The 23,131-nt window shown below is 46.1% G+C and overlaps 1 protein-coding gene across 5 annotated transcripts in view; it reads left to right on the top strand.

Annotated features, from left to right (window-relative positions):
• The window catches only part of LOC119458644 (enolase-phosphatase E1), a 93,388-nt gene extending 72,018 nt beyond the window's left edge, over positions 1-21,370 (top strand). For all 5 annotated transcript variants that reach the window (XM_049671337.1, XM_049671338.1, XM_049671334.1 and 2 more), the window contains 3 exons: positions 2,243-2,378; positions 4,158-4,284; positions 21,129-21,370. In XM_049671337.1, the coding sequence (XP_049527294.1) occupies positions 2,243-2,378; positions 4,158-4,284; positions 21,129-21,256 (391 nt within the window). In that variant the 3' untranslated portion in view covers positions 21,257-21,370. The remainder of the gene's footprint in view (positions 1-2,242; positions 2,379-4,157; positions 4,285-21,128) is intronic.
• Positions 21,371-23,131: the final 1,761 nt, after the last annotated feature.

Genomic DNA, 23,131 nt, shown 5'->3' with positions numbered 1-23,131 from the left:
GCATTTGTAGGGAAGAAACGTGGGAACACACTGGGATCAAATGGCGTGGAAATAAAGAACACTTGCGTCACTGCTTAAAGGAGGTGGGACATAGCGATGGCTGCACAGTGTACAAGTTGAAGGGGAACGCCGTGGCTTGAGGGGAGGGTAACATTTAAGCACCCGTACCTGTGTTACTGTACAGCCAAACCTCGATATAACGAAGTTGTACTTGCAGCGCAAAACTTCGTTATATCGAGAATTTCGTTATATCGAGGTTTGACTGTAGTGTGCTGACATGAAATTCTTGTGAAAAAGCATTCCTTGAGAGATACCCTCTGCGTTTAGGCATAAGACAAAAACTGTTTCAAGGGACCTGTTACTGAGTGATGCAGTCAGGCAGAGTGCTCGGTGAGTTGGTATGTGGTGAACAAGGAATTAAACCAGCAAACTTGATGCATTCACAGAGACAAAATCTAGACAAGACAGGATCCAGCATTGTCCTGTGCTCGTGTCTCTGCGTATGAGTCTAGTTGGCTGGTTTAATTCCCTGTTCACCCTTTAAAGAACTCCAGGTGGTCAAAATTAATGCAGAGTCTCTCACTACGGCGTGCCTCATAATCGGATCGTGGTTTTGGTACACAAAACCCCAGAATTAAATTCTTTTAATCTACTATGCATCTTTCAAGTCAGACTGCAGATCAAGCAGTTGATTCAGATAGGTAGAGCCTATTATAGGTTTGGTGTGTCAAAAGTGGGCTACTTCTGAGACTAAAATAATTGCTGCAGCAACTTGTACTCTTTTACTATGAAATATGTCATTGTGTAGGTTAGAAATCAGTATCAATAAAATCAACTGTGTGGGGACACAGAAAGGCTCAATTCTTTTGCACCTACAGTCGAACCTACTTATACCGGTTTTAACAATGTATCGGATATAACAGTGAACGGTTGATGCACCGTCAACATTTCTATGCGTTCTCTGATAAAATAAACCACATACTACAATGCTTCTAATGCTGCATTATTGGTTATAACTAGGGGTGTGCGAATACCGAATATAGTAGATTTTGAAAACCCGGTCAGAGGAGGTAGACCGATGCAAGATGCGCAAACAACACTCTGGTCAGTTGGACAAGCTGATTGACACATTGAGCAGGGGCACTTGGCTGCAGCAAATGCCACTTTGTCGGTGCACTGCTGCATAGGAAAGGAAGGTGTCACTTTGAATTGATGGCAATGTTGATGGGTAAATTAGACGGGTCATTATATATGTTGTATGAATTTTAGAGTATATGCACTGTAATTCATTACAACTGCATTCGCATGATCAATCATCACCAGCCAGCACAAGACAGCATTGCAACAAAGGCAAGCAGTGTAAGAATGGCATTTTCTATCCACTGCAGATAGCCCGGGGATGCTCACACATCTGAAATTGCAAAACAGCGTTTCACAGTTAGTGCTGAGCCCACACTGAGTATTTCTCAGTTTAGTTTTGAAGTTCTGCTGTGGAAGCTACATAATTTGATGCAGTAAAGCAAGTTCGGGAAATGCACTCTACAGCGAATGTCACTAAATCTCTTTTTCTGGCAGCTTATGAATGACACTAATCGCAAAGCGCAGTTGCCTAAGGTGACATTAAATGTGCCTGTCTGACAGGGGTGTGCACGTGCGCCATTTGCGTTTGTTTCTCACACACTCAAGTACAGTGGAATCTCGTTGATTCAAATGCGCTTGATTCGATCGTCCCACTTATTCGAACTGACGCTGTGTTCCTGCAAGAATTATGGGTATTTCGATGTGCAAAAACGGCCAGTAATTCAAATGCATAAGCGTTAGGGGCGTTTAATTTGAACATGCGGTGCTCTCGGCAACGTGCCAACTCGTGCGGCGGCGCTTCCGACCCGCCAGTGTTGCCGTGCACCGGCCGCTGCTCCCGTCTCCCATTCCAAGTACTGTGTTAAAAAAATATTCGTCAAGTTGGGGCGGCGCAGGCTACATACAGATTTTGCCCTGAGGTGTTGCTTCACAGCAGTGATAATTTTGCCTAGAAGTGTGGCTTCACCACAGCACGTGCCGCGCTGCCTTGAAGCCACACTCCATTCAGTGAGCTTCCTTTGATTTCAACTCCATTTAATTCAAACTAATTTTTGGGCCCCTTCGAATTCAAATTATTGAGATTCGACTGCTCTGCCCAGAAAACCTTCCTGTGTGAGGCAGGACAACCCCCCCAAGTTATTTTTCACTATCATCGTTGCAGGCTCTACCCGGATGTGGTGCCCGCATTGACCACGTGGAAGTCTAGGCAGGGTCTGACGCTTGCCATCTACTCGTCGGGCAGCGTGCAGGCCCAGCGGTTGCTGTTCGGCAACACCACCGAGGGTGATGTCACGACGGTCAGTGCCTGTATGAGGGCTGCAGTGGTTGACGACCGCACACTAGTAGAAGCACTAGCCAAACAGTTTAGTGTCAACAATGGTTTAGTGTCAACAATGGTGAACATGTGACCTGAAAACAGGGCAACTTGTTCCGAGGTTGTTGTTTTTTTCCCCGGCAACTTTTTTCCACACTTATGTGACAATCATACTGGCAAGCATAGTTGTTGGTCGGTGAATTGAACGCCACAGCTCAAGTCCATTGCACATTTAGATGCGTCTCATATGCCGTTCAGGTCACGAATTAAGATGGACTCTTCACAAGTGCGTCGAAGTAACATAATTTATTGTGAGGCTCTGCAGACTCCATTGAAAGATCATTAAGGTGGCAGGAAGATCCTTTGTGCATTTTCTGTGACTTTTTAGAATTACAGAGTAAGTAAATATACGCCTATTGTAAAGTCAGACATGTGTTTTATTTTTTCAGGCAAGTTTACTGCAGGGTCAAAAAACATGCACAAATAATTTATTGGCTGCATGCATTACGAGAAAGGAACAACTGTTGCCATTTCTATTTTTTCACCATGGCCGACAGAATGCACCCTGTCGGACATCCTGTAAAACATGTTAATCGTGTCCATTGTTATTCTATGTCCTTGCTGTTTTGCGCTGTCTTCACTTCATAATAGTGCCTTCAGCAGAAAGGTTGTGTGCAGCAATAGTCGCCGCAGTGAAATCAAATGGTGGCGTGTTGAGCATGAAGAGGGTTCCATTTACCCAATGTCCGCAGCTTTTTCCTTGCTGCTACTGGCTAGAACAGGCAAAAACAAGTCGCAACGCCACTGTGCGCACCATGACTGAATGGGACTCCTAAGCAGTCAGCAGCAGTCACTGCAGTGGCATTGCACTGCCAAGCTCGAAGGTCGCAGGTTCCATTCCAGCTGTGGTGGCCGCATTTCAGTGGGGTGGAATGCCGAAATGTTTGTGCACTTTAAAGTTGGACGTTACAGAACAGCAGGTAGTAAAAAAAAAAAAAAAAGCTTCACAGTTGAGGAATAATTTGTCCTGATCCCGGACCAGGCCGAATTTTTTCTCAACTGCAAAGCTTTCTTTCCGAGAAACCCGTATGCGTTTCCTTGTAGATTCGTGCTGCATTAAGGTGGATGGCAATTTTGTTGGTGCACTGCTGACTGCACCGATAAAATTTGAACTAAAATTCGCCCAGCTATGGATGCTATATATGAATAGTGAACATTTCATTTGAATGTTCACTATGCGATTTGATTTGGTGATATTCGATTATGTGCACACCCCTACTTGACAGCTGTCACATTAAGATCAGCAAATTTCAGTGATTCCTACAGCTCTGAACTCATTCATTGAGACAGCTAAGGGCCACAACTTTGCGCTAAACACTTTTGCAAAGAATTCTTTTGCAATCTGCCTTGCCTGTATGCAATGATGACACGTGACATTCCATGGCCTAATGAAACACACAAAGATAGAACAATGCCAACCGATGTCTAAGTAAAACGGTAATGTATCATGGGCTACACTCTTCCTTGTTAAAGCATTCCAGTTGTTTGCATTGAAGATGAGTCACTGATATCGTAATTTTTGAGCAAAGGTAGCTTTTGCTTTGCATGCACGATTGCACTTATACTAAATGTAGTGAGCTGGTATTACATGGTTGACTGAAATTCTGTCATTAGTTGCATGCTGGAGTTCATCTATCTCCATTTTTTATCACGTGGTGCCTAGTCATCTGTGATGACCTTGGGTTTTTAATGCACCGTGCAGCTACTGGATGGCTACTTCGACATCAACACAGCTGGGATGAAGACTGATGCCAAGAGCTACGAGGTCATCAGCCAGGCCATCAGTGTGGATCCCAGCAAGATCCTCTTCCTCACCGACATAGTCGCAGGTAGGGCCAGTCATCATCATCATCAGCCATGACTGACACCTCCTGCAACACAGAGACCTCTCCTGGCAAACTACAGTCGCCCCTGTCTTGCATCAGCTTTGCTTCATCCTGTGCTACCTAATCTTATCAACCATCTAATCCACTGCTATCCTTGGCCATGCTTTCCTTCCGTTGGCGCCAATTTCATTGCTCTAATACAGGGGTTCTCAAGTACGTTCATCCCAGGGAACCCTACTAAGCTCCATAAAGTGCCAAGGAACCCCCCCCCCCCCCCCCCCGAATTAACCGAATGTCGAATTGTCGAGGGTATCAAGAAAACAAACAATGCTTCACTACGTCAACACGCTTTTATTTACTCTATGAATCGTCAAATCTTGTTTCTATTTAGCACAAGACCAGTGCGGAAGCTGAAATTCTCTTCATCTCATGACTGATTAGCGCTAGCAGCGGCGAAGGCCTCGCGACATCCTTCGCGGCGCGCGTTTTCATCCGAGACGCGCTTTGCACCAACGGGCGCACATCCCGATTATTTTTTCGCCACTCAGGTGCTCGGCAACAAATTGTCCGTCCATCGCGATGTAGCCGGTGCTTTTTATCTTCGACAGCTTTGCACTGAGTAAAAGCGAAACTACTGCGGACGAAACCGCTGCGGACGAAACCGCGGCCGCTATCGACGCGATCATGGACGGCGACCTTGCGGTTCAGAAGGCAGGCGGCTGACACACGCACCAAGTCAAAACGAAACTACCTTTCGCTGCAAGACGTGCGGACGAAACTGCGGTCGCTATCGACGCTGCCATGGGAGGCGACTACGCAGTTGTGAAGGCACGCAGCCGACGCGCGCATCGAGTGAAAACGAAACTACTATTTGCCGCAACCGCTGCGGACGAAACTGCGGAGGTTATCGACGCGATCAGAGATAGCGACTACGCACTAAGGGAGGCACGCGGCTAGCCGCCAGCGCGGTGTTACGCGCGGCGATAAACTCAAGAATAAAGGCTTTAAAGGCACAATTAGGCACGAAGCGCTTCGGCGTTGCTGTCAGTCACGTGCCGCGTACGATTGCCGCTGAGGACCACACGCGATGCGGACTGCGCCGCTTCGTTTCGGTTGGACGCTACGCTGTTCTTGCTCTCCTGCGGCGCGCATTTGCGGTGCTCCGCGTTTTTTTTTTTTTTTAATTTTTCCTTCAACGTATAGGTCAGTGCGCACGCTATCAGCACCTACCCTATCTCCTAATAGGAGATAGGCGCATGGTGGTAACTTACGGCCTCCGAGATTCAAGTGCGAAAGCTTAGGCGCGCTGCCCGTTCTCAGAGGTTGGGTGGCTACAAGCTGCTTGCGTATTTATTGCGCAGTTCGCGCGTTGCTGTTACGCACTGTGACGTGCTTTTTGACACTCGGGCATGGGTAATGGAGGTTCTTTGGATCAAGCGCACCTCGTGTTCGCCGTTTTAGACACTTGTCGAGAGCGGGACCAGGGAAAATTTATCAGTGGCTTGCGGAACCCCGAGCAGGGGCCTGTGGAACCCGTAGGTTCCGCGGAACCCACTTTGAGAACCCATGCTCTAATAGACCACTCCTTATCATGTATACTGTATTTCTGAAAGGAGTACTGACAGAAAAATAGTCGAGCTAGTTTTTTCTGCTGTAATAAGTAGCTAATGACCCAGTAGTCACGGCACGAAACCTCATTTGCTTCGGAGCGTGACAGGTAATTATTTGGAGTCTTGTTGGTAGTGACCAGTCCAAGCTTCGGTTTCAGAGAGCAAGAAGACGGGCCAGTAAGTTTGTCAACACAGCTGGACACGTGATTGCACCAAACTGCGACATGCGCGCTGACGGGCACGCCAGCGCACTCGCCGGTGCGCAAGCTTCATGTTGCTAGTTCGTCTGCTAGGCCTGCACGTGCTTTGCAATGTCCTCACCAACGTCGTCGTCCTTGTTTTCATCGTTTTCGTCGACGATTTCCTGCAGGCGGGAGTGGTCGCTGTAATAGACATTGCCAACCACTTCTGATTCGATCCACTACAAAGCAGTGACTCGGAAAGTGCGACCAGCGACAGCTATCAATATGCGTATGCACCGCTGCAAGTGGTACGAACCTCTTGTCGAGGACGCTTTGGGAATGAAGCATATTCTGGTGCAGGACACAAGGTGGGTTAAATAGTCAGTACAGCACCAGGCTGGGAGGTATGTAGTCTTGGTGGAAGATAATCAGACTGCGCTAAGCATGGTGGGTTTTGTTTATATCAGGCAGGCTTGAAATGAAGCGAGCAAATCTGGCTGCTGTTCAGCGGGGTCCATTCTAAGTGTCCAGTGGCGCGCACGAACTCGGTCCTCTTCTGCCGCTTATCGGTGCCGACAGTAAAGAACGAGCCAACCAGGCTTGCTGGCAGCAGCCGGGAAACAGTACTATAGGCCAAGCTCGTTGGCTGTCGGATCCGGGGCTGATGGCCCTTGCGATTCTTCCGCAGCTCGTAATAAAGTGCCTATATTTGTCAACACAATCGATGTCTGCACATTTATGTCGCTCATAAGTGACTTTACAATTAGTTTTCCCGACGCCATTGGTAGCGATCAGAAAACACGATAGCTAGGCGAGTCACTTTGCGTAGACGATTGCTGCGGCGGCTGCGCTGACTGCTTGCAACTTGCAATCATGTTAACGATTTACTGTTTTGTGTGACGTTTTGTAACATGCACACTTTCAAGGACACTTTACTCTATGAGTTATTTCGTGTCAGAAACAAATTGTAGCCGATTTTTGTGCCTCCGTCAGCGGCGAAATAATCCAGCACCTGGAAGAAAAGAACAAAGCACTGAGGACGATCGAAGTACCTTGCCAGCCCCGCCCCGCCGGGTCTGCTACGTGGCCATGACGTACACGCTAGTGGTGCTGTCATTGGCTGCGGTCGTCCGACCAACGTGGCAGTTGTACGAACCGGCGTGACCACATCCAGCGAGTTGGTCGTGCATGCGACGTGGGAGCAACAACTGAAAAGGAGAGCACATGCAAGAAGCATGGTAGCCAGCACAAACTCGTGACGTAGCGTTCTCTCGGCTGTTTACAAACCTACTTGCTTGATTTCGATGTTGTGAGGTGCTGCGCTTTGCAGTTGGCTGCGCACACATACTTTAAAATGGATTTTAAATATGTTCTAAGCTATGTATTCACCATTGATATTTGTCGACGATGTGTGTGTGTCCACATAAATTGATCTCACAAGTCAAGTCTGCTATAAAATTTTGTTTCAGTACTCCTTGAATTATAAGTTGCACCTTTGTTTGTCTTGCACCCCACACTTTTTGCGAGTTTCGAAGAAAGAATTGGTGTATAAGTCGCACCGGTATATAAGATGGACCTATAGTAAACTCCCATTGTAACAAATTCTATATGATCAGTAATTCGACAAAAAGCAACTACCCCTTGAAAGCTAAGATAGTAGAACTGAAATAGCACAACTCCGCGGAAGTCTTATCCGAGTGTCACGGGATGCAATTTCAGTCACGATCGAGCCAGTTAGGGAGCGAATTTCTCACTTGATTGACTCTTTTGTGCAAGCTGCAGTAGGGAGCCAATCACAGCCAAGAATTTCGATGCAGATTGGGCTCGATCGCGATCAAAAGTGGGCATATGACACTGGCGTAAGTGTTAGATATTCAATGAAGAAAACTTTTTCTTGAGCTGCGAAAAAGGCGTCCAGCTGGGTCTGCAGGGTGTTTCTGCTGGGCGCGAGTAATGCCTGCTCCATTTCGTTCAGGCACTGCACAAGGTCGTGGTCGCCGCCTGTGCACTCAACTATGACATCAGACTTGTGTCTGCGTCACTGTTGGTACATCACAAGGCTGTTCATCCACCAGCTCTTCGTCTTCATCGGGGCCACCAAGAATCAAGTCTGCTCTTTTGGCATCCATAGCTGGGGGCGACGATGGGAACATCAGTGTCAGCCAAGGCGAATGAGTCTAAGTTGCCTTCCACCTCTTCACCAACAATTCTGTGCACAGCTTTGTAGAGATTGTTGCAAACCTGGTGATCATTGTCAGGCTCACCTAACTGCAGCTGGGAATAGCCAGCATGCTCAAAACAGTTCGCGATCTTTGCAGGTGGCAGCTCTTTCCATGAGTGGTTCAACAAATATACAGTGGAACCTCGTTAAACCGTACCTGACGGGGATGCAAAGAAAGAATGTGCTAAGCAATGCTACAGCTTACCCGAAACTAAGAAATATGCACTTACCTGCCTGTGAGATGAAATGTGTTTAGCAAGAAAACCAAGAAATGCTTTTATTTTGTGGGCATAGGCCGCGAGAAATCCGTCACTTTCGTTTGCTGCTTTGAAGGCCTCGCTTCGAGAACTGCAGTGTCGAAGCCATCCAAGTGGAACGCCCATGTCTCCATTAACCTCTCTTTTCAGTGAACAGCCGCATCACATCCAGTGCTCGTGCTGTTTCCGCAACTGATGGACATGACACATTTTCCAGCTCAGCGTTGTGCTCGTCCTTACCATCACTTGCGCTGGGTAACTCGGCACTGGCAGAGTTAACAGTGTTACTGTTGAACAAATGTTCAAGTTTCGACGTCGTCGTCAACATCGCAAAGCGTAGAAAATCTTCATCTGCAGTGGCCACGGAGATCCGTGCAGAATCGGTTGGCCCTAGGAGCGCGAAACTGTGATTGAAGAGTAGGATGGGTATTCGACAAGAAGTGAATAGTACGCATTAACCGACCGGTACACAATGTATCGCTATAGCTTAAGTGGGTATTAAACACATTAAATTAAAGGGTAGCTGAGTCAGGGATTTGTCTCAACTCCTGTCTCAACTCCCAGAGTGAGCACGGGAGAGCGGCAGCTATGCAGTCGTTCATGAGCCCATTTCTGCTCATTGTGCAGTTTATCGCCCTATTTGGCACGTGGCTACCAGTCGTGAACCCAGCGATCACCGCCTGCTTTTCATCCGGGCCAGTGCTGCTATTGCCTCCGATCATCGATGGTACTGAAGCCTGCTTTCCACCAGAAGTGGACGATGATACGGCGTTTATCGACGAATGGTCGACAACACTGTCTTCGACAGCAGCGACGCGGGAGTACTTAAGCAGCTGGTCACACCTGGGCCCTTTCAGTGGGCACGGGAGAGCGGCAGCTATGCAGTCGTTCATGAGCCCATTTCTGCTCTTTGTGCAGTTTATCGCCCTATTTGGCACGTGGCTACCAGTCGTGAACCCAGCGATCACCGCCTGCTTTTCATCCGGGCCAGTGCTGCTATTGCCTCCGATCATCGATGATACTGAAGCCTGCTTTCCACCAGAAGTGGACGATGATACGGCATTTATCGACGAATGGTCGGCAACACTGTCTTCGACAGCAGCGACGCGGGAGTACTTAAGCAGCTGGTCACACCTGGGCCCTTTCAGTGGGCACGGGAGAGCGGCAGCTATGCAGTCGTTCATGAGCCCATTTCTGCTCTTTGTGCAGTTTATCGCCCTATTTGGCACGTGGCTACCAGTCGTGAACCCAGCGATCACCGCCTGCTTTTCATCCGGGCCAGTGCTGCTATTGCCTGCGATCATCGATGATACTGAAGCTGCTTTCCACCAGAAGTGGACGATGATACGGCGTTTATCGACGAATGGTCGGCAACACTGTCTTCGACAGCAGCGACGCGGGAGTACTTAAGCAGCTGGTCACACCTGGGCCCTTTCAGTGGGCACGGGAGAGCGGCAGCTATGCAGTCGTTCATGAGCCCATTTCGGCTCTTTGTGCAGGTCAGTAAACCACCATCGCTATATTGTAAGCGCTCTAGCAACGTCTGTTTGCTGCTTCTCCCGTGCCCAAGTGTGGTTTATGAGTGCTTGTGTGAAAGTGTTCTTGTTGTGAAGCTGCTGCTTTGCTGTGGAGATGTAGAAGAAAACCCTGGGCCTGACAATGATATATTAACAGCCATTTCTGCACTTTCCACAAAACTTGACTACCGCCACAATGAAGTGATGAATGCTCTTGGTGATCTAAAAGAAAAGCAAGAGGCTCTAGCGCAGACTGTGGCTGACCTAACAACGAGATTATCAGCGGTTGAAGCTTTCGTTGAGTCTTTTGAAGCTTCCACAGGCGTAAACGACATCCCACAACTAGTTGCGGAAGCTGTCAGGAGTGAAGGCCAGGCGCTCAGTTCTCGCCTGGACGACCTTGAGGATAGGTCCAGACGCAAAAATTTGATATTCTTTGGCATCCCTGACAGCCATTCTGAAACATGGGCCTTGTTCGCGACATTGTGTCTCGCAACATCAAATTACAAATTTCTGACACCGATGTTTCTCGGGCGCATCGATTGGGATCTTACACAGCTGGGAAGGCGCGACCCATCATTGTCAAATTTTCTTTGCCCAAAACAAAAAAAATCACAGCATATCCACGGGGTGAATGATGATGAGTGGGCGAAGCTCCGGAGGGAATCATTGGATCTCCCACTTAAGGGGACGCTAGCACAAACGCGTTAGAAACGTGCAGTACTCTCTAGTAAGGGGGAGCGGCCACAGCATCTTACGCAGCCATTTACACATGCTGGAACGTGCACCGCGTTTGCCGACGCCATCACATGACTGCTGAGAGAGTATACCCCCCGTATTCATAAACGCTCCTCGACTTGAACTTGACTTGCCACCGCTTTGGGCAGCGCGTTCGAAACACGTTGAAGGTAAGGCGGAGAGGCCACAGCGTCTTACACCAGCTTCTTACACGGGCCGTAACGCGCTAGCACAAACGCTTAGAAACGCGCTAGAAACGCGGCCTTTCGTTAATGTTGGGTATTTATTGCCATCGTGGTGCGTGTGCCCATGTCCGCTTCGTGGCGTAGTGGGCTAACGCCGCGCGCTCGGAAGCGAGGGGTCCCTGGTTCGATTCCGCCCTACGGACACAACTTCGGAATTTTTTTTCTCATTTTTCTCAGACTGGTTACACACTACTACTACGACGACGACGACGGGGACGAACGGGTGCCGCTATAAGGAGCTTCGCCCCTAAAAATGCCATTCTCTCACAGAAAAGCAAGCTCAGGGGGTCTGGAATAAGTGTTAGTGAAGACTTCTGTAGAGCCACACGCAACTCCAGAAAAAAATTGCTCGAGTTTGGGAAAGCAAACGGACAGTCGTTTTCGTCGAAATTTAATAAGCTTATTCTGAACAAGAAAACGTATGTTTATTGCGCAGCGAACGACAGTGTTTGTGAAGTAAATATTTCAAGACCCGCCTATGCACAAAGCAATGTCACCGCTCTATCTGCACGCAACAGTACTTCCGGCTCGTCATAGCTATGTGTTAATCGATCGAGCGCTAAAAACGCCTCATTTTTCTTTACCAATGTGCGAAGTGTTCAAAATAAACGCGTCCAGCTGTCCTCTGCCATCGATTCCTGTTCCGTAGATATCATTGCTTCGACAGAAACGTGGCTTTCTGCGAAAGTAAAAAATCAGAAGATACTTGAGTGTGCGAAGTGCTATTAATTCTATCGATGCGATCGCGATGCTCGCTGCGGTGGTGGTGTCGTCTTGATCGCGGTTGTCGATACTATCGTTTCTCATGACATTCCAGTCGTATCTCCACTTGAAGTTGTGTGCTTGCGCATTGTAATTGCTTGTCGTGAAATCATTCTTTGTGTTTGCTACAGACCGCCAACCGTCATCTTTTTGCAGTGAACTTCATGACGTCATTAATCAGCTTCTTGTCAGGTACCCAAAATCACCCCTCTTCCTCTAAGGTGATTTCAATTTTCCAGACATTATGTGGAAAAATGCCTCGGTTTGTCTTAGGCAGAATTCAGCAGAATGCAGAGAATTTTTAGATCTATGTCATGATTTCAACTTCACCCAGCTTGTTCTCAATCCCACACGCACGACTCGCACTTCTGAGAACATTTTAGACCACAGCACCCGATTTAGCTTCTTCTCTAACATATTTACCGGGAATCAGCGACCATTCTATAATCCACTTCACTTTGCGAGCACAGGTTTCCACTAAGAAACAAATTAAGGTCATCCAGGATTACAGCAAAGTAGACATCAATGCTATAAACTGTGAATTTACAGGTCTTTGTGGACTATTACTTCTCTGGCTTCGAGCAGCGATCAGTTGAAGACAACTGGTTGCTCTGCAAAACCAAGTTGTTGTCCCTGGTTGACCAGTTTGTACCAAAAAGAAAAGTTCCATCGAATTCCCGTTCGCCATGGTTCAATAATTCCTTAAAAAGATTGCGCAACAAAAAGAAGCGGGTATTCAGGCACGCAAAACTGTCGCACAAAACTCATCGTTAGACGCCTTACATCAACGTGAATCGAGAGTACTGTACTGCAGTATTAAATTCCAAAATAACATTTTTTGAAACAACACTTCCGTCGTTGTTGTCTTCTAATCCTCGCAAGTTTTGGAGCATAATTAATGGCACGAAACATACGCTTCTTTAGTAAGTTCAGTCCGGCATGCCGGTAGCTTCTGATAAGTGCTGCGCAGTGCTAAACTCTAAATTTGCTACACAATTTCAGAAAACTGTCCCCACTGTATTTCCACTATTCCCAAGCTTTTCTTTCCTACCAATGGACCCTATCGCGATCAATGCTGTTGGTGTTGAAAGACTGATTGATAACCTAAAGGTTTCATCATCTGCAGGTCCTGATTTCATTTCATCGAAAATGCTGAAGTGTACGAAAATATATTCATCACTGATTCTATCGAAACTTTTTCAACAGTCATTACAAATGCAGGCGCTGCCCTCGGACTGGAAGGTAGGGAAGGTGGTTGCCGTGCATAAGTCAGGTGATGTACATTCTCCTGATAATTACCGTCCCATCTCGTTAACGTGCATTCCTGTCAAAATATTAGAGCACATAATATACTCGCACTTTAAGATTTTCTTGAGTCCAATAGTTTTTTCAGTAATTCCCAACACGGGTTCCGAAAAACATTTTCGTGCGAAAAACAACTGCTATCTTTTACTAATGACCTGTTCATTAATGCAGACCTGGGATTTTAAACAGATTGTATATTCATTGATTTCGCGAAAGCTTTTGATTCGGTTTCGCATGCCCTGCTCATCTTCAAACTTAGTCAGCTTAATATAGATCCCAATGTGGTAACATGGATAAAACAATTTCTATCTAACCGCACCTAGTACGTGACAACTAATAACGTCTCTTCTGTCCCTACTGCAGTAACATCTGGCGTCCCGCAAGGGTCCATTCTCGGTCCTTTGCTCTTTTTAATCTACATCAACGACCTTTCTTCCTGCGTTTCAACTTCAACTATCCAGCTATTCGCAGATGACTGTGTAATCTACCAAAAGATCACTAACACAACAGATTCGCTTGAACTTCAATGTGACCTCGACAGTATCTTCGTTTGGTGCACTAATTGGCTCATGACACTCAACCCAACTAAATGTAAAAGCATGCGCATATCTAGGCATTCTTCTACTCAAAGCATGCGTACCTACTTCCTTAACAATGTTTCTTTACCCCCCACTGACTGTTATAAATATCTCGGAGTTCATATTACGTCTAATCTGTCCTGGGATATTCATATTGAATATGTGACTAGCAATGCAAGCCGCATGCTTGGTTATTTACATCGTAATTTTTCCATTGTCCCATCTCCCGTTAAGTTAATGCTTTATAAAACCCTCATCCGCTCAAAATTAGAGTACGCATGCACGATATGGTGACCCTAGTCAATCATTCCTCATAATTACCCTTGAAGCAGTTCAGAATTGCGCCACGCGTTTCATCCTGTCAAACTACTCCCGTCATTCTAGCGTCACATCCATGAAAAGAACATTAAATTTACCGGACCTTTCCCTCCGTCACAAATGCTCCCGCCTGAATCTTTTTCATAAAATATACCATTACAATCAAGTGTTGAAACACGCTCTATTTTCACCGCCTTGCTACGTTTCAGCTAGAACCGATCACCTTTTCAAAGTAAGCTTGCCATTGTGTCGCACAAACTTATATCATGATTTTTTCGTCCCAAGAACAAGCACTGAATGGAACCACCTTCCCTCCTCCATTGCTGCCATTGCAGATACAGAACGTTTCAAGATCACCTTGGAAAATGCCTTGTAACTCATTATCTGTTATTTAACTGCATATGTTTGTAATATCATACCACTCCTTTGTGTAGTGCATTCGGGCCTTGAAAGTATTTATAATAAATAAATAAATAAATAAATAAATAACTAAGCTTAATAAGAAACTACGGCTTAAGCGGGTGCGGTTTAACGAAGTTCCACTGTATGGCACCAAGCAGGTCGATGTTGTAGCCCTCGTTGGCATCATATGCGATGAGCATGCGTTGTAAATAAATCTTCCAGTATAGCTTTCATGTGGTTTTAAAAATGCCCTGATCCATAGGCTGCAGTATTGCGGTTGTGTTCGCTGGCAGAAATTCCATGGTGATTGCATTGAGATTGTCAATCTTCCCATGGCTGGGACAATTGCCAACAATGAAAAGCGCATGGAGCTGCTTTGCCTTGTACTTTCGATCCAGGAGTCGCTGATACTCCTCAGTAACAGCTGCAGTCTACAAAGTATATTAACTTTTTTTTTGTAAATACAATGAGCTCATTAATTCGAATTCTATGGGGATGCTATGAAAATTCGAATCAATCAAAGTCAAAGGAAAACAGCTATATTTGGCAGGGAAACCTCAAACCTTTATTGTTTACTAAAATCTGTTAATATCTTGTTTCTTCTCTTTGAATGCAATGGTTCCAAGTGCATAGACATGGCGGAGTGTCTGTCCTTGGTCTTCCTCGAAGCTGAAGTGCAGATGCACGAGATTTAGCGCATCCAAGACTTGCGACGCTGACGACTGCACTGGTGCTTCCTCCTTTTCGTTGTTTTCTACAAAAGCTTCCGCGATGGCTCCTTCGCCTATCACTTTAGCAACGATGTCTTCTTCTATCAGTAGACCGCAGACAAGTGCAATGCTGTCTGCATTGACATAGTCCGTGAAAGTCACGCCTTGCAACACTTCACACATTTCCAAAAAAACGGCTTTGCAGTCGGTAGTCTCAGCTGCTTCCACGCTTGGAACGCTAACGCCACAATGGCGGAGCAGTTTGCAATTGTCGCCACCGAGGCTTGGTCCCCTGCACCCACAAGCATGCGCATGGCACTGTGCAGCGTGACATTGTAGTCGTGCCCTGAGCACGAAATCATGCGTTCACGCATGTCTAGTAGCCTTTAATAGCTTTAATCACACTCTGGTCCATTGGCTGGAGAGCTGCGGTCGTGTTGGCTGGAAGGAACGCAAGTTTGACAGCTTTCAGCCCGATGCCAACTTTGTGTGCTGAACAGTTGTTGGCGATCAGAAGACCTTGCGGTTGCTTCACTCAAACTTCCTGTCCAACTTCTTGAGCCACTTCTTAATCAAATCTGCAGTCATCTACGCTTTGCGGTTGGCCGTCCACTCCGTTGGCAGGGTCCGAATATTTTTGAAGCAACGAGGCTGCAGAAACTTGCCTACAGCGAGCAGAGGTAGCTTTTCAGTCCCAGTCATATTTGCTGCAACCACGACCGTGACACGTTATTTACTCTGCTTACCGCCCGTGCACTATATAATGTTTCATTTGCGTCAAAAATGTCATTTGGTGAATACCTGTGCAGATAGTGTTATGGTTGGCCTGGAATTCGACTTCTCAAGTGTGGGAAACATTTCCCGTGCCAAGGTAATTGCCCTCCTCCCCCAGAAAGCGGCGCCTGCCACGTCCTGAGCCGAACACAGGTGACCAGCAGGCCATGAAAGGGAGGAGGCCCTTGACCTCACAGCGTGACAAGGGGACACAAGACTGCGCTGACCATGCAGGCACTGGCACCTCCATGGGGGCAACCCAGCAGACTTCGACTACTAAGAGACCACGAGAAGTGAATGACCTTTTCGGTGGGGACCTCTCCACCGTTTGTAACGGCTGTACGCGAGGGCTTATTTATCGGCGTCTTGGCCCCTGTGTTAGGCAGAACTAGAGCACTGCATGGGCTTGGGCCGGGCTCAGGCACGTCATGTACTTTTTGACCCGGGCCCGGGCTGAGCTCAGGTATTTTGACGCGGGCCCGGGCTGGGCTCGGACTTTCTGGTGGTGTGCATGTAACGCGCAGCGAGTTATCGTCGCGCATCTCGACTCAGAAAAACCTGTTTCCCCAGTGCAGCTGGAAGCTAGCGGTGATACTCCTGTATACTTCCCTTTTCTTCTTCCATCGTATTTTGCGATGAAAGAAATAAACTTTAACTTCAACTGGCCGCCTAGCAGCAGCGCATTACGCTGCACCATGGACGAACGAGGAGCTTTCTTTCTCCATTTACTCCATCCATCCATGCACTGCGCTCACAACCGGTCGTGGCTGCGCTTTGGCTATAGTGTACTAGAATACGGTTGAGTGGGACGAGCGGCTGGGGCGGCGCATGCGTTGCAGTGAGGCGCGCGACGTGGAAAAATACTGTGGCAGCGCTGCGATAGAAGTTGATTGGGCCGCATCAAGGTCGCGCCGTTGGAAACTGCTGGCGATACTGCTCGGCAGGCTCATTCATACTACTTTGCGCGCTGGTATTTGCGTTCAGACCGCTCAAATGGTGTTCATAATTGCATATGACATGCATTTATGCCTTGAGAATAAATTCCTTTCATTCTCTTCTTTATTTTTGTTTTCTTTAATGCCGCTCGGTGATCTTTTTCGGTCTCGGGCCGGGCTCGGGCCTAAGGTAAAGGGGTGGCGGGCTGGGCGGGTAACGTAGATCATTTCCGGGCCCGGGTCTCGCCATAACACTTTTGGTCGGGCTCGGGCGGGCAAAGCACCGTAAAAACGGACACGGGCTGAAAAAATCGGCCTGTGCGGTGCTCTAGGCAGAACCACTCAAGACTCGGATAGAGTCACAGTCACGTACCAATGGAGCGAATACAGTATTTCTATTTTTCATCTTCACGACGCCTGCTTTTGTCGCCGTCTCCTGATTCTTGTGCGGTGACGACCCACCTCACTCGGTCGAGATCGTATCAATAGTCCTGTAGGGCTCCACTTTTCCAGGTCACGCATGTTTCGGAGTAAACATCTTTGCTTTTGCCAGAGACGGTGTGAAAGATGAAATCATATCTTTCGCAGACACGGTGAAACCACTCTTCAGAACCAGTGAATTCGTCCTTACCCAAACGCAAAGTGACATCTACTGCTTTTGTCATGATAAATGGGCCGCTCAGGTTGGGCAGGTTGTGGCTTCTCATCTCCTTAGTCCAGGACATTCTCTAAATACGGATAGTTTGCAGGTCAAAGTCTTTTCCTGTCGCAACTGAAAGATTCGGCTTCGTGGGCGTCTTCAATCGCTTTTCTGTTGCGGAGGTACGTTGACAATGTGCTCTGCGAAATGTTTTCGTGGCAACTTGATGTTTGGTAGCCCTTCGAGCATTGACTTCACGCAATATTTCTGCCTTTTCTTTCAAAGTCTCAGCGCGGTAATTCCATTAAACTGACGACATGGCACAGCACAACATAAGCAATCGATGCAACAAGCATGGTGAACACTAATATGCCGCCCAGTCCGCACTCCAACGAAAGAGCAAAGAAAAATGCGCACGTAAAGTGTGCAAAAGGCTTTAAAACGTAGCATACAAGGCTGCATGCTTATTGGTCACTGGTTCCACAATTGTGCGTGTCACTGGCGGCGTTGTTTGGCAAAACCCAGAACCTCTCGGAGAGAGCGGGGCCTCAGAGATGGAGCGCGCGTCAAGATAGGGAGAGGGGCTGCTAAACACTTAGTTGCGGGATCAGATCCCGGCCACAGCTGCCGCATTTCGATGGGGGCAAAATGTGAAAATGCCCTTGTACCGTGCATTGGGTGCATGTTAAAGGACCCCAGGTGGTGAAAACTAATCCAGAGTCCCTCACTTCGACGTGCCTCATCATCATATCATGGTTTTGGCATGTAAAACCCCAGAACAGCAACCATTCACATACTCTGAAGAGTCCTGTGCATCTGAAGAAACTATTTGCTTACTCCTAATGCTCCACTTATCCTTTTAATAAACAATACTTTATAACGTACTATGCAATGACAGAAACTTGCTAACTTTTAAGAATACTAGGATTTGAACACCGTTTTATATTAATTGTGATAATTGCTCTTCATCAGTCAAACATTATTTGAGAACTATTCAATATTCAATTAAATCGGTCTCAGAAGTCATTATTCGCACACCCCTATTAGTTTGTTCTCCCGGATAGCAGTCGCCAATAGTGTTGGTTTAGTTAACACCAAAATGTTCATTTTCGCAACAGATGTGATCAACCAGAGTTTGAGGAGGATGAGGGGATCGAGACTAACTTCGTTATTTTTTTTTGTGCAGAATACTGAAATATGGTATATACATTGAAAATGACATTAGAAGCCTAAATGTAAAATTGCAAATGAATTACTTTAGCAGATTTTGCTTTATACGGAATGACATATTGCCTGCTTGCACAGATGTGCAGTTCAGGGGAAGACAGTGCCGTAATATTTTAAAAACTGATTTACAATTTTTATATTCATCATCACATGCACACTGCCATATAGCACTGCACAGCAGCAGTAAGAATGAGCAAGATGCGTCTCTCACAATATGGATGGCTCGTGTAGCAAGCGTCTCATTTGCGCTCCATAATAGTGGATTTGCATTAGTAAGGTTCACCGCAATGCAGCCGTGTAACGCAGTGAGGTATATTGATACCAGAAAGACTGCTTTGCATTGAAGCAAATAAAGGAAATAGGATCAGTATGCTGCTTCAAGAATGCAAAAAGTCCTCCCGGTCCAATACGTGTGTTCCACAAGAAAGCGTGAATGGCACTCTACCTTTTCACTGAGTAGGTGCGGCCATGGGATGTCAAACTGAAGATGTCTGCACTGCCGGGTTGCTCTTCTTGAGCCTCCGCGAACTAAATTTTTTGGGTTCTGTGAGCAGCCAAAGTGAATCTAAGCCCTTTGCAAGAAGACTATCACGCACAACTCTGCAATTCGTGGGCCTGCACTGAACTTGTTCTCTTTGTCGTCGCAGGGACACGCCAGTGGTAAGGGACTCCGGTGTTCTGTGGGCTGAAAGCCACTTCTAATTCTAACATGTGCGTGGCTGACTCATTGCTGACTTATGACACTCGTTCGTTTAAACGGCGTATTGTAACGAACATGCAGCCAGGCACGTTCACACGCGATTAGCAGTACAATTGCGCTGACGAAGCATACATAGGCTGGTTTGCTTCCATGTTGCATCCATTTCTACCTTACATGAATAAAAACTCGCAACATGCACTTTGACGTGTGCAAGGCGCACCACAGTCTCGCGGCCAGACGACGCATCCTTATAAGGTTAGCGTTGCAATCATTTTATAAAAGAACGCTCCGCAGCGTGAGTGACTGTGACATACGGCTGCAAAGTGCAAAGCAATCTTTCGTGCGTTCAACGTGGCCTTAGAGAAACAAATCGGTAAATTACAGCTTTTCACTATCTCTGAAGACTCCGAGGCGTGCGGAGTGGTAAGATAAGCTTCAGATAGGCATATCTTATATTTAGAATTATCAATATATCGAACTAACTAATTCCTTTTGAGTTCGCTATACCTGGGATCAACTGTATGTATTTTGATATGTTTTTTCAACAAAATTGAATTGGCTTGGTCCGGTGATCGTGTGGATCGGCCCTTCATCATGCTGCTCAATCATAAACCAAAGTATTGGAACGATGGTGTTGTAGTCTACAGTGATGCACATTTGCTTCTGCTGGAATCACTGCTTGGTTGTCGTTGTTTATTTCTAGCAGAAAGGAACCACAGCCCTAGAGAAAGGGAATTTTAGTTCACTTTCTGCTTATGGACAGCCAGCCATGGCATCTACTCCTGTATAACTGAAAGGAAAGTAGTCCTCAGCATCTTGAAAAGTTGAAAGGACAGGCAGTCTTTTCAGTGAAATTGTGCAGATGTTCAGGGCAGTATTGTCAGGCGAATAAGCACGCTTGTTTTCAATATTAAAAAAAAAAGTGCTGCAGGGCCTCTTTATCTATAGCATTAAAATGTTCCTTCTATTTTGCTAAAAATACATCTATGCAATGCATAGGCTTGTGTGTATATTAGTTGTATTTTAATATTCCATTGAATATTATCAATGCTGTATTCTTTATTATAGTATTCTCTACAATTCACTATTGATTAACATTATTCTCTATTGATTATTATTCTCTATTATTATATTATAATAACTGGGTAGAGTCCACGAATTCTGTTCTGCCGGCATTCAAAAGAAATTTTTCAACATCTTGCGTTTTTGTACGAAAATATCTCATTAAGAGCACTTTGAAAATAAAGTGTTCTTTGCAAGGGTACTGTTTTCATCTTTGCAAGTAAAGATCCTCATTCTTTTTAATTTGTAAACTTCTGGCTGTTGTGTCAAGGTTCCTTTTTAAAATATGTTGACTTTATTAAAAGAAAGAACTGTACAGAATGCTATTTGGAGCAATATCTAAAAAGATTGTAGCTGGTTCAACATCAAATATGCATACAGGTTACCTGTAATGAAAAAAAAAAAAACACAAAGCATCATTCAGATACACATTTCACTTGACAACATACAGCACCATATAAAAATGGTGTTTCATGTTATGTTTCGTGATTCCCGCACATCCAATAGCTATTATAACTACTATATTTGCTTTGAAATTATTGAGCGAATACTTTGTTTTGAATTCACTTCCGACCAACAGAATTTATATTTGCACAAACGTAAGGTTGTGACAAACACATTAAACTTTGCAGCAGACTGCAGCTGTTTTGCTCTGCTTTTCCAGAGGCCCAGGCTGCATGCAGAGCTGGCTTTCGAGTGCGGCTTGTGGTGCGTCCAGGCAACAAGCCGCTGAGTGAAGAGGAAAAGGCAGCCTATGGCCACATCACCTCCCTGGAACAGATCGAGCTGTGACCAAAAATGTTCTGCATTTCTCCGCAACTAAGCAGATGATCAGCTGATAACATTTGTGACTTAGGGCCCAACTTGACTTTCTTAAAGGGACATTAAAGGGGTACTGCTATAATATTTTCGAATACATAGTAATCTTTAGTGCATTATGTACAGTACCTCTAAGCACCAGAGAACATAGTGGCAACCCTCCGAGTGCCATTAATAAGTTAATATGTCTGGCTTGTGTGCTGCTACTCGTTGCGAGAGCCAGTCTAGCAGCATAGCAGACGACCGAGCGAGCTGCAGAGATTGTCAAAAACGTCACAGTGTCCTGCTCCCACGTAACCGCATATTGTGTCATGACATCACAACACAGTGTCCTCCTGGGATACGAGACCAGGACTGGCTGCAGAAAAGATGTCATATTAACCTATTTATGATGCTCTGAGGCATGTCGCTATTTCTCCTGGTGCTTAGAGGTACTCGACCTTCACTTAAAGCAAAAAAGGACGACTAAGAAATGTTGTGTCAGTGCACACTTAAGTATAAAATTAAGCAGTATTCGTAAATTATGATTATACAATACCCAACCAAGGAAGCCACTTTTAGTGTGGGAAGAGGCTTGGCAAGCCAGAGGGGATGCCTCACTCGGGGAGGTGCTAGATTCCAACAGCACCTGCTTGGCTTAATTAAATGTTAATCTCTGAACGAGGACTACATTCTCTTATGTGCGGATGGTGCCTGTTCTTTACCGTTGACACCGGCTACGTGTGGAGTGGTGATCAAGTCATGTGATGTGCAGTCATTTCGTCCGCCATGCAGATTGGTCTTTCGATAACCCACCTTCTGTAAAGTTGGGATAGCCCTTTTGTATTTTGGAGAAAAACTGGAAAGCACAACTTTCTAGGCAGTAAATAAAATATTGCCGCAAGACCCAGGTCCACTATTAAACTGAGAACCTCATTGGTATTCAGTACAACAGAATGTAACTAATCCATTATTTTTGGAGGAAGAAGAAGCGCTCGATTCTACTCAACGGAAATGGTATTAATAAAATAAATATTTTCTCGGCGATCCCGTGGGAACTGCCATGTTTGATCATGTGGTGACGCGTCCACTGCTTGCCTCCGTGTTTACAATGGATGTACATAGCACCAGCTGTGGCTCAGGAAACCTCTGTTTTGGGAAATATCGTAGATGCTGACTGGGTGGATGACACGTAGCTTTGGCCACAGCTTCAGAGGACATGTAAAAGCGCTTTCAGAGTTCGTTAGGCTTTGTCCAAATGGTGCGAGCAGCGAGGTTAATGTATTCCAAGCTATCCAAACTTTCCGCCTATCAGTGTCATCATCAGGATCAGTCTGTTTTGCTCTTCATTCTTTGGCAAATACTTTGAAGCAGTGGCTTGTCACATATCTGACTCAGTGCTACAGGAAAATTAACGGGAGTCTGAAAAGACCGCACTATATCCGGTCCTGCACTATAAGCGGTTACGTTATAAGTGGTCTATACTGTACGTTGGCAATAGAGTGTGCGTAAATTTGCATACAAGTTGGGGTAGATGTGTGTTGGTAACGTGCCGGAACTTTATGCCAGGAAGCGGCACTACTCCCTTTGTCATTGTTTAACCGGCTGTACTCACTCTTGCCGACGTTTCAGGGTTGTAGTCCGGTCTTTGGAGGTTAGCGATACAACGCTAGTGAATGAGTGAAATTTTTTATCCACGAGGAAAGACGTGCATTGGCTGTCCGTATGTAGCAATGGTCCGTGAACTTGGTCACACATGTTCATTCCATTCCTTAATATGCCAGTCGCTATTTTTTGCAGCCAACTATTGCATGTCTTCGATCCACTGCTCCACATTTTTCAGCATAAATGGAACACAGTGCGTGAGCA

The sequence above is a fragment of the Dermacentor silvarum genome, chromosome 7, assembly GCF_013339745.2.
Source record: "Dermacentor silvarum isolate Dsil-2018 chromosome 7, BIME_Dsil_1.4, whole genome shotgun sequence".
In the NCBI taxonomy this organism is placed as follows: Eukaryota; Metazoa; Arthropoda; class Arachnida; order Ixodida; family Ixodidae; genus Dermacentor; species Dermacentor silvarum.
This window is presented reverse-complemented; position numbering and strand designations above follow the sequence as displayed.